The sequence below is a fragment of the Tiliqua scincoides genome, chromosome 4, assembly GCF_035046505.1.
Source record: "Tiliqua scincoides isolate rTilSci1 chromosome 4, rTilSci1.hap2, whole genome shotgun sequence".
Taxonomy (NCBI): domain Eukaryota; kingdom Metazoa; phylum Chordata; class Lepidosauria; order Squamata; family Scincidae; genus Tiliqua; species Tiliqua scincoides.
The window spans coordinates 65,237,529-65,250,039 of NC_089824.1; the positions used below are offsets into that span (position 1 = coordinate 65,237,529).

The 12,511-nt window shown below is 45.7% G+C and overlaps 1 protein-coding gene across 1 annotated transcript in view; it reads left to right on the forward strand.

The window, feature by feature from the left end:
• Positions 1-2,328: 2,328 nt before the first annotated feature.
• Positions 2,329-12,511, forward strand: part of DOK6 (docking protein 6) — a 272,774-nt gene continuing 262,591 nt past the window's right edge. The window contains exon 1 of the mRNA XM_066625263.1: positions 2,329-2,394. Within this exon, the coding sequence (XP_066481360.1) occupies positions 2,329-2,394 (66 nt within the window). The remainder of the gene's footprint in view (positions 2,395-12,511) is intronic.

Sequence of the window (12,511 nt, forward strand, 5' to 3'; positions counted from 1 at the left end):
TGCAGAGAACAAAAAGGCAGTCCTGCTCCGATGTTACCCTGAGTACACATAGAAGGGCGCACATCCAGTGATGTTACCTTGCCAGTTACACAGGTGTGGAGAAATTTCTAAAAAGGGCCTATGCACATACAAGCTGTAAATATATAGGTTCTGAATGTATAGATTGAATATAGAGGTTGAATATGCAGGGCTTTGACTGTATAAGCAGGCCTCTCACACACAACACTGGAACACATCTCATATAGATGTGCAGTCTTTCAGACATTGCTTCATACGTACAGGATGAGAGTAAAGGTGAGGGCCAGCGGATGTCTCCTATTTTCCTGTCTCTGTGCATTCAGAATAATACCTAAACATGACTAAGGCTCTCCAGGCAGCCTCTTATCCAGGTGCTGCTCACCCTAGACCTGCTGAGGCCTCAGTAAGCTTGCTGTGTTGTGTGTTCCACATGCCATCAGACCATCATTTGGGATGGAGATGTGAATGAATGGGTAAGGAAGTTGCTGCTTTTGTTGGCATCCCTGAGTGCAATGTCAACATTTTTGGCTGCATCCTGGGAGAAAAGCTACCCTTGTGGTTTGCATCTCATTTTCTAACAATGCTACAGCCCTCTACAGGTGGAAGGGGCTCTCTTGTGCTCAGTGAAGTGTGTGAATCCCCAGGTTGGGTTGGCTTACAGCCAGGCAGCCCAAGGCACACCTCCCCAAATTTCTCATTTTAGGATGTTGGAAAACCAACTTTCCAGCACTGGTATAGTGCTGCCAATGGGGCATGTGCTGCATCCTGCAGTTGGGTGGCACTCATAGAGGCCTTGTAAGAGAACGTTTGTTCCCTTACTTTGGAGCTGCATTGCCCTTATGTTGGTGCTGGAAAGTGGGTTAGGATTGTGCTTAGAGTCCCATTATAGTCAATGGGGCTTACTCCCAGGAAAGTGTGGATAGGATTGAAGCTGAGTCCCATTGATCTCAATGAGTGACAACACAGGATTGCATAATCAGGCCTGTAGTCAGGATTCTGAAGGTGGGTGGGTGACTATTTTTTTCAGGGTGGGTAGAGCTGCCACATTGTATGCCTGAAGATCTGAGGCTGCCAGTTCGAAACAACCTTACTGGAGAACTGACAGCACACTGATATACTTATGAGCTGACCCTCAGTGGCAGAGAGGAGTTGCCATCAAGTGGAGCATGGGAGGCGAAGGGCCAGAGAGAGGCCAGACCAGGAAGGAATCCAGCTGGAAAGAGGAGTTCTATGAAAGACTAGAACTCTTCAATTGTAAAAATCCCTACAGGGGTTTAGAACAGCCTGTCTATGTAAACTGCCTTGGATTAAAGTCTGAGGAGAAATCTGAAGAAAGAAAGGCGGTATATAAATGCCTGTATGTATGTATAAATAAATACTGGTGTGCTACAAGCCTATCCACACTTTCCTGGGAGTAAGCCCCACTGACTATAATGGGATTTACTTCTGAGTAGACATGTTGGGCTCTCAGGGTGGGCAGTGCCCCCCTCTAGCTACAGCCCTGATTGCATTGCCCATGCTGCCACATCTGTCCCCATCAGCAGCATCTGTTCTGGCGATGGAGCCCAACGCACCGCTGAAAGAGAACGCACAACAGGGGGGTGTCTCTGTGATGCACACCTAGGAGGCGGAGGAGCCCTCCCGCCGCTTTCCAAGGCGGCCATCACTTTCCTGGGAGTAAGCCCCATTGACCGTCATGGGACTTACTTCTGAGTAGGCCTGCATAGGCTTGGGCTGCGAGCCAGGTCGACTGATGGGCATGTTCGGTCCAGGAGGAGCGCAGACTTGACACCGCCAAGCAAGCGGGAGACGAGGAGGCTGCGCTGCCAGGGCGGGAAGCCGGGGCTGGAGAGCACCACCCCCCCAGCCGGAGCCAGCCTCGCCGGAGGCGCTGAGGTGTGAGGAAGGCGAGCGAGGAAGCCAGCGGGGACCCCTCCTCCTGCTCGCTCTGGAGGGCGGCGCGGGTAGCTCCAGAGCCCCCGGGTGCCGGCAGCGGCGCGGCGGGGGCTGGCGGAAGAGCCGGCGAGTAGCTTCTGCTGCTGCTTCGCTCCGGGCGGCGGCGCGGCAGGAGCCTCTTGCTCGCGCTTGGCTGGAGAGCCGCCGGCGCTGCCGCGGCCGGAGGTTCTTGTTGCGCTGAGCGCGCAGCGCCCTGCAGGAGGAGGAGGAGGAGCAGGAGGGGCGGGCCAGTGCTCGCCCTGCACAGCTGCGCCGGGCCGCCTGGATGCGAGAGGCTCCCGGGGAGCCGGTGGCTACAGCAGGCGCTCGGCAGCGGGGGGAAGAGGCGCAGGCGCCCGCTCGCTCGCCCCGGCCATGGCCTCCAACTTTAACGACATAGTCAAGCAAGGCTACGTGAAAATCCGCAGCAGGAAGCTGGGGGTGAGTGAGGAGCCGCGCGCGCTTTGTTCCCCCGCACGGCTCGCCCGGGGTCTGGCAGGGGGTGGCGTGCAGGCGCCGGGAGCTGCAGCTGCAGGGGCAGCTCGGACACCAGGGCTGGGCTGTGGGCTGGGCTGCAGGGGGGAGGGAAGGGCTGCCGCCGCCGCCTCCGGAGACTTTCTGTCCGCCTTCGCATCGTCCGTCCGTCCGCCCGGCGAGGCGAGGCGAGGCGAGGGCAGTGCGTTGGCATCGCGCTCCTGGCAGGGCATGTGCAGCCTGGTCCTGGGGAGTCAAGCCCCTTGCCTCTCAGTGAGGCTCCCTCCCGAGAAATTGTGTGCAGGAATGCAGCCTTCGGTATCCTCGCCCTGCGTGTGTGCATCATCGGTATGCCTGGAGACAATGGATGGAACCATCAGGAATGGTGGCCAGTTCCCATTCCCTGGTGCCGAGCTCGCCAGTGGGCACCAGCATCGGCCACGCTGGGCATAAGCGTGCCTTGAAAGAAGCATTGGCCACCCCTTTGAGAGCCCACTCCTAGCCATGTCTACTCAGAAGTAAGTCTCATAAGAATCGATGGGGCTTACTCCCAGGAAAGTGTGGATAGGATTGCAGCCTGTGAGCCCAAACCTAGCCATGTCTACTCAAAAGTAAATCCCATTAGAGGCAATGGAGCTTACACACAGGAAAGTGTGGATAGTATTGTAGCCTAAAACCCCTTGTCTTAACCATTTCTAAGCACACATGGTGTTCCCCATCCCCCATTGTGGAGTGATGCTGGTCTTTCCCCTCTCCAAGCGGATGAGAAGGAGGACCAGTTGCCTTCAGGTGCCTCTTCTGGTTCTGTCTGAAACCATAACATGTTGGCGTGTGATGGTGGCAAAGGTCAGTGGACTGTGTAAACTTTCTGTAGAAAAAAAGATCCCTTAAAAATTTGGAGATTGAGAGAGCACTCTCCCTGCCCTGCAGTCCTGGAAACACTTTAGGTTTGAACAGCCTGAAAGTAAGGTGGGGGAGTGGTGGAAGGTAGGAAAAGAAAATGGACAGAAGTACCTACTGAAGGGATGCAGTAGTGATGCTGAAGGTGAGAAAAGAATAAAAACATAGTGGGTCGAATGCCTGGTTCAGCAGCATGGTTGGAAAGATACAGACTGAGTGCCAAAGAAAGGAAGGGGATAGCAGCATATCCTGCAGATGGACAGAACAGTCTGAATCCGCTGTCCATCTGTGGGGATGACTGGAGCCAACTGGAAGATCACACTGTTACAGAGGTGAGGTTTTCTTGATGTCAAACAGAAGATCTGGGCTAGGTGTCTGAGAGGGGCAAATTAAGTACAGTACTGACACTGTATTCACATAACTTCTGACACTGAGAAACCCTTCTTGTCAGGTGGTGACAGCTGTCGCTGAAGACTGTTGGAGAGCATCTTTATGCCTGCCTGGTTTTGTTCTGAACTAGGGAGCTCATTAAGAATTTGTTAGACAGGGAAGGGGCAGAAAGGGTATTGGCCAGCTTGAGGGCAAGGATGGAAGCGACAGAATGAGGCTCTGTGTGAAAGAGAAAGCCCTTAAACCCCAGGAAGTACTGTGACACTTGGCAGGGTATAGAAATCTGCTGTTTGTTGGGAATCGGCATATGCAAGTTACTGGTTATTAGCATCTGAATGAACTGCTCCTTTCGCATTCCTTGCTTTTACTTGCTTTCTGTATTCATTTCTTGCACATATGTCAAATACATTGAATCATGTCAGATTCTTCTAGTGTCACCTTATTCTCCTCCTCCGTCCTTTTCTCTCTGGTGGTATGAGGGGGTAAAACTTTCTGGGTGCCACTTCCTGCCCACTAGGGTAGCAGGTTTTGTTTTTGAAGGTGGTCCATGACTGTCAACATTGACCAGTCTGCTGTTTTAGTCTGAAGAAAAAGGACGAATTCAGTGTAAAGCATTGTAGTAAGTGTAAAATAACTTTTGCATCTCTACTTTAGAAGAAAGCATCTAAAAGTTTCTTTTCCTAGGGCAGAATTGCTGCCAGGTTTGTTGATTACTTTGTTAATAACTTTTGGTATTGTGATAATACCTCTTGGAAGCCAAGTTTGGCCCTTTAATTAAAAAGTTTTGGGAAACTGTGTGCCAGCTACATCACAGGTGTCCTTCATTTAAAAAAATGAAGAAGTTAAACTTGTGAAACTGAAAATTTAAGTAGAATTAAAATGTATGATATTCCTGTTTACAAATACAAATGACATCAATAATTAACTTAAAAGTAACTTTTTAAAACTGCCCAGCTCTGAATTAAATATGTGCTTAATGCTAACTGCATTAAGTTTCTTTTCAGCTAGATGGCAGCTGGATTAGGCCATCTGTAGATTGCATTTGTGGCATAGGGGAGCTGGGCTTTAACTCTACCTCCCCATCCCATTCCAAATTGGCTCCCTCTATGACTGCTACTTTCTATGGCAAATGGAAACCAAAGGAAGCCATTGTGATTGTGGTTCTGAGGCAGAGTTAATACTGTTAATAAATACTGTTAATAATAGGGTTGAAGCCCCCTCCTTCCATGCCATGGGCCTGATTCATAAAGAGGCTGCTATTCTGCTTCTGATCTGGCTTGTGTTTAGTTTACAAGTGCATTCTTCGCATCAACCTGAATTCAGGTTCAGCTCTGAATTCAGATGATACATGGACCTGACTAGCATGTTGCCAATTAATTCTTCCTGTACTATACCTTTCATATTCTAGCTTCATACCTTTCATACTCTAGCTTTGCATAGATTTTGCAATCTAGCGATCATGGTCTCTCACACTACCTCTCTTGCTACAAAAGCCACTTATAGTATCCTCCTTTGTCTGTAAAGAACATGGGAGGAACTGTTCTGCACACACTGACATGTTACAGATTTGACCTTTGACTTTCTATTAGGTACATATGGAGAAGATTCTATGATGCAACAATTCAAAATACTGGAATAGCAACTATGTGTCCCTATAGTATTATTACGTCTTGACTTAACCAATACTGCAACACTTTTAGGTAACTTAACTCATAGGATCGGAAATGTGTCTAATTTTAAAAGGTACACAAAATGGTGAACCCAAGTTACATTCTGATCTTCAACATTTTTAGTATGGCTAGTTTGTTATGTAGTGTACAAATGTAGAAGTGTTGCTATCTGTGGTTAAAGAGCTTATCACCTAAGTAGGGATCCATCTGCACATGTGGTTGAGTCATGATGTTGCAGAATGAAATGGAATAGCACCTGTCAGCACTACAGATTATGCAGGACAGTTCCTCATTGGATGCACAATGAATATTTGTTATAGTGCAGATAAGACCGATGGCTGAACATACAAACCATGTACATAATGCACCTGTGTACTACATCCATAGTACAGCCCAACCAGGAGCATGCCATCAAACCCCATCCCTGATGTTGATGTAGTCTGTATTCTTCCCTTCCCCTGCTTGTTCCAGTACAGGTGCAGCATATTTATCCATGGATTTTTTTATCTGCAGATTTGGGGTGGGGTGGGGTGGGGTGGAAGAACTGAAAGTCACACACACCTTTACCTCCTTTGCCCTGCGCTGCCATCTCGCTCCATTTCCAGGCAGCCCAAAACACTGCAAAAAGGCTCTGCCTTGCCCAGGAAGGGAAATAGCCCTGGAGCCCTGGAAGAGATTCCCCTTGCAAAGGAACAATCACACTCCTGGAGCCCCTGAGCCAGCAGAGAGGCTGAAGAGGGGAAGGGGGGGCTGAAAATCTCTGTAGCCAGAACACAAGGTGGAGCGCATGTGCACGCATGCTCTCTCTCTCTCTCTCTCTCTCTCTCACACACACACACACACACACACACACACACACACACACACACACACTCACTCACTCACTCACTCACTCACACAGAGGCAGGTGTGGTAGCAACAGAGGGGATTGCTTTAAAAAACCCAGGGAGTGTTTGCCAAATTCCCCCCCCCCATTGAGATGGTGCAGGCAATCACCGACACAAGGAACCCCCCCCCCCCCATGGTGCAGGCTATCACCAACACAAGCAAGCCTTCACACCAAGGAAAGCATGAGATATAGCCTACAATCCTCTCCACACATTCCTGGGAGTAAGCCCCATTGACTTCAATGGGGCTTACTTCTGAAAGAAATACATAGGGCTGGACTCTTAAAAGATCAGCATCCCAACTGTGAAAGAAGCCGGGCAGCTGGCAAGGGGGAGGGCTGAGTATGGAGGAGGGGATTGATAACAGCTGCCTTAGTTTCCTTCCATCCGGAAGTGTCAGGCTGCAGCATATTTGCGTAACTCTATGGAATTTAGCACAACACGGTTTTTTGTTAATCGTGGTACAGAACTAATGCGGATAAATAGACTCCACCTGTGTAGTGTTTGTCTGCATCTTTCCTGGGTGTCCACAGTTTCGTCTTAGTTGAAGAGGACTACAGTATGCAACCCAGAAACATTTTAGAGTATGAGATGTGCAGTGTTTTGGAACAGTGACTCTGAGAGCAAAGAACGTCACTGGATTGAAGATAGAAAGTTGGATACAAGCATATTTGAGAGACTGCCTTCTTCTGTATAATCCAGTCCATTCTCTAAGGTCATCAGAAGGGGCCCTGCTGGTTGTGCCATCATTGAGAGTGGTGAAGGGATTGGCGACCAGAAACAGGGCCTTTTCGGTGGTGGCACCTGCACTATGGAATTTCCTCCCCTTTGAATTGAGAGCAGCTCCCTCATTATTAGCGTTCCGGCAGGGCCTGAACACTTTTTTATTCAGGAAAGCCTTTGAGGCACCATAAGGGCTGTTTTTATAAATTTATAACTTATGTCTTTTACTGCGTGCTTTCAGTCTGCTGCCATGTATTTTATCTGTTTTTAATTGTTTTTAAGTGTGTTGTACTTTTAATGTTTATCTGCCTTGTATTTTTTAACTTGATTGTTAGCCGCCTTGGGTGCCCTTTGGGGAGAAAGGCGGAATATAAATAAATAAATAAATAAATAATAAGGGACATTTCATAATTTCTTTTTTGATAATTGATTTTCCTATTTTCTCCCTCTCATACGACTTTACCCGCTTTCTCTGGATCTTGGGTACTCCCACAACCAGACACAAGATGCTAAGAATGATATGCTTGATTAAATTTGTCTTAAGATGATGCAGTGGATGGGTTTTGGTCACACTTGGGTAATGACCCTGGCTTGTTCTGTTCTTCCTCACCTTGTATGTACCTGTGCTTTGGCTTGTTGTATGACTCATGTCAAAAGCTATTTGCCTGTGACATGGTCACTATTTCAGGAAGGGAAGGAGCCAGTGGCGTCACTAGGGTTTGTGTCACCCGGTGCAGGATGCCAGCTTGTCACCCCCCCCATGCAGTAGGTGGGGCAGCACCCCAGATGGTGGGCATGGTGATATACCATCATTCCGTCCCCACTGGTTTTTTGGCTGTACCTTTAGATAGAACAAAGATAGAACACATTCTGCATGAAATTACACATTGATTGATATATAACATGCTGGTATCATTCTTCCAAACTGTGATTTTAGTGATTTTGTTCACCAGTGGTGTCACCCCCCCCCCCCCCGGGTGTCAACTTACTAACACCTTATTGCAACAGTTCTCAAAATTTTAGCACTGGGACCCACTTTTTATAATGACAATCTGTCCAAGACCCACCAGCAGTGATGTCATGGTGGAAGTGACATCATCAGGCAAATTAAAATAAATAAGTATAAATAATTAAAGTAAAGCAAATAATTAAATAAGCAGAAGCCAGCCCTGTTCCACCAAATGAACTTCCTCTGTAGCCTGCCTGCAATAACACCCCCCTCCAAAATCAGAAAGATTTTCAACCCTACTCAGTGACCAGTTCAAGAACTTCTGTTTAAACCAGATCACTGTCAGGATCCACCTGGCTTTGCAAGACTCAAAAAAGTTCACCTTATCAGCTGAAGCCTCTGTTTTGATCCTTTTTAGTGGGGGGGGGGGGGCTTCCTTCTGGAGCATTTGCTGAGCTCCAGTTCCCTCAGATCAGGACCATTCTGGTGGCTTCACATTCCCCTTTGCCTGGCCTGACTACCAGCCAAGGCATGTTTGCTTACTTGCAAGTAAACACAACCGTGAGGCTTAGTTTCGCTTTCCATAGGGCTCAATACATTTGTATTGTATTGCTTGGAGGGAGGGACTTCCTTCTCAGGTGTTTTTGGGGGCTGCATTCATTGGATCAGGACCATTCTGGTATCACTGGATTCCTGTCAGCCTACCCTTTCCCACAGTCTAAGGCAAGTTCGCCTACTCGCAAGTAAATGCACGATATGGCTCAGTTTCACTTTTCATTGGGCTCCGTGCATTTTTTGTTCTCTGGTTTTTTGGCCATAACTTTTGATAGAAATGAGATATTACACTCTGTTTTTTTTGCATTGCATTCTGCTGGAAGTTCCGCATCCAACGGTATATAACATGATGGGGTTACTCCTAACCACTGCAATTTTAGTGCATCACCCCCCAAGTGTGCGTCACCCCCCCCCGTGCGCATCACCCGGTATGGTCTGCACCCCCTGGACCTCCCTAGCGATGCCACTGGAAGGAGCAAAGGGATTTCAGTATGTGTGAAGTGGTGATTTGCAGCAGCGGTTGAAATCCTTCTTTTGGACATATCCAGAGTTAAAGTGCAAAAATATTGACATATTTAAAACATAATTTGTTGTTGTTTTTAACATTTCATAATAACAGTTGAAATGTTATCAGCAGAGATTGGTTTTACATGCATGCATATGCGGACACTTTTTCTAACCAAATGGTTTTGTGCCTCTGGCATGCATATACAGTAGTCACTTGCATGGAGAATCAGTGAACTAGCCAGAGGTATACTGTAGGTGCTCTTGAGGAATAATTATGTGATCAGAAAGCTGAGTAGGTGGGTAGTGAAGTGTCTTGTTCTCTCTGCTTATAAGTAGCATCGTCCAGTTCACCTGCTCTCTGCTTATGGCACATTGTGGTCTAGATTGTTTATATTGATTTCTGAGAGGCTGGTTGGTGGGTAGACTTGCCCTGGCCAGGGCTTTAGACTAGATTGCATTTTGGTACCCTTGGTACCTATAATTTTCATTATTGCAGTCAATTTCTTCTGGCTTTCAAGGTTTGAAGTGCTTTTTCATTCCTGTTTCAGTGTAGGAACTGATACGCTGGGAGTACTTTGTGTACTGCTACTGCTAACTTGTATTAATAATTTTCTGTCTTTGGGGGATGCAGCAGGTGTGGATTTATAACCTAGTTCAAGTGAGTATACCCAGTAAAGCAGCTATTTCAGTTAGATAACAACTTTCAACATTACCTTCTGCATGGGGGGGGGGGGAGAGAAAGAGAGGAATGTGCTTCCTCTTTCAGAGAGATAAGTAAGAGGCCATGCAAAATTTGAAATTCTACAAGTGACTGAAGCTTATCTTGCTGCTAATGTATATTATCTCTGCCCTGGATGCTGTGTTTTTCTTTGCAGAAAGTGTGTTCAAGGCTATGGGAAGAATAATCATGAACTGACCTTTGGAACATTTTTCTATCTTGACAGAGATGTTAATTCTGTGAGAATATACTGGCTTTTCTGAAAATCCCTATTACAGACACTTCTTGTATACCTGAGATGAACAAATTTTTGGAAAGCTGTTTAAAACAAAGTAGAAAGGATTTCTGGTGCTATTTGGCTGGATTGACATGACTCTCAAAATAATGCTTTAAATTGAATTTCAGTATCAAACCATGTCTGGGGAAAAACATTAAATCTCAGCAGACCTTAGAAGGTTACTGTTATTATTGCTTCATATGAGCTTGATGCAAGACCAGGATGACACAAAATTAATTACTTTAGTGGAGAGAAGGAATAGTGTGAGCCTTTATTGGAGAGCAAGCTGTTTGCTGCATTTAAATGGAAAATGAGGAGAAATAAATCTGATAATATTTTAGATTTATGCTAACGCTACATTGACAGCAATAGCATCAAGGAAACATTTGGATATTGTGCAATAATCCTTTCTTCACCTGGATCATGTTGTTTTTCACTGAGCAATGGATAACATTGGTATAAAATTGCCAGCTATTTTGCTGTCGCAGACTAGAAGAGCTCCATGTCAGGCTTTACAGCCTGACGCATAGGATCCGGCAGAGCAGGGCTCCCCTGCCCCAGAATGCCTGCTTTCCTGCCCAGAAACTCTGCACCACTGCCTGGCAGTGTGCCTTACTGCAGGCGCTTCCTGTCATCAACCACCAGCCAGCATTGGCCACCTGGTGCTAGGCCTGGTGCTGACTGGTGCTGGCGCTCCTTGCTCTCCTGGTGCGGTAATTATACTTTACATTGCATTTACAGCACCCACTACTGGAGCTAGAGCTCAGCCCTCGGAGGGTATAGGATTAGGTCCTTAGTCCTGTGTATGTCTCAACTGTGACGGAGATGGGAGCAAAAAGACCAACAAGAGGCCTTTGCTAGGTATGCAGATCAGTGCTGTGGATGTGCTGAGACTTTACAAGTCTGAATGGATGCAAAGGAAAACTCAAGAGTTGTAGGTTTGGTATTGGTTGAAATAAACTGCTCTGATGAAAGATATTCATAGTTGTCACAAGTGAGGTTTAAGTTGCCTTTGATCCTCTCTTGCATTACTTATATTATTAATTATTCTTAATGGTGTAGAAGAAATTACAGTTGTAATATGGACAAGAACTGTAGCAATGGGTTGTATCCTAAGGTATCCCTCTGATTGAGAATGGGAGCTTGTGTGCACAGCAGTGAGAATGCAAAGTTGTTGCGCATACAGGAATCTGAATAGATTTCTGACTACTCATTGCATGTGTGTAGCATATTGCACAGTTCATTGTACAACAATTCCACTTTGTGCCTCCCAGTGCATTTCATCATGATACGCACATGTCACTGTTGAGCATAAATGCAGCACTTGTTCTTAGGCCTGTGCTCAGATGATAGAAGGTGGAGTAGTTTTTTTCTATAACAAGAATAACCTATTGCTACTTCCTTTAAAAAAAACACAAACACATTCCACACAACGCCACGCACAATCACACACCAGATGAAGGTTGGACAGAAGAGCAGTGTTTTCCTAGTTATTTTTAATCTCTTAAGTATTAAGGGAAATTTTAGATTTTGAAAAAGAATAGGCACTGAAGAGGAAAGCACTTGGATATTCTCCAACAAAATAAGAAAGAGGTTTCCATTATGAATTGCATTTGGTTTATCCTAAGAATATAAAAGATGATTTGTGAGGTCTTTATGTAGCATTAATTAATTGAAAGGAAAGATAATTTGCCACATTGTAATTCCTCTCTCCATAACATATCTAGTACATTTAGACATAACCATGAATGTTTGTGCTTTTAAATTTTTTCCATGTGATTTAGCATTGGGTCATATATGTGCCTAGGGGCCTGAGGCTACAATCCTGTGCACACTTTCCTGGGAGTAAGCCTTATTGGACATAGTGATACTTACTTCTGAGTAAGTATATACATGATTGCTCTGTAAGTGACTTCAGTCTGCTAAGGGTAAGCAACATGGGGACTAAATCTAGACCTTCCCTTTACCTCATATATCGTACAAGTTATGTGTGTGTTGAAGGAAGAATGGTGATCTTGATTCAGTCGACCAACCCAAATAACTGGTGCTGTGCAAGCCACTTGTTCAGCAGTGCATGAACAGTTCCTAATCTAATGTTGCAGAAAAAAAAGGTTGTTTTGGAAAAAAGAAAAATCTTTCAAAGTTTCATAGGCACATCATGCCAATGGACCACATGGAAATGACTGGCCCCTTTGCCTCGTAATTTGTAATTATGCATCTTTTGTTCTTTGTATATAAACAAACTGAAATTCTTTCCTCTCTCAAATGTTGAACTGTATGGAACTTCCTTTATATGTTTTCAGCTAAATCATTGGATTGTTAAATTTTTAGAAATACGTATTAAATACACATTTTTGGATCTCTCATTCTCAGCATGAATTAGCTGTACTGTATTTTAACCTAGTGCTGAAATAAAATTGTTAGTTTTAGGCAGTGCGTTGTTTTTGTTGTTGTAGACACGACTACCCCTGTTGAAGTCTTTAATAAGAAAAGAAAGAGTAAGTTTTG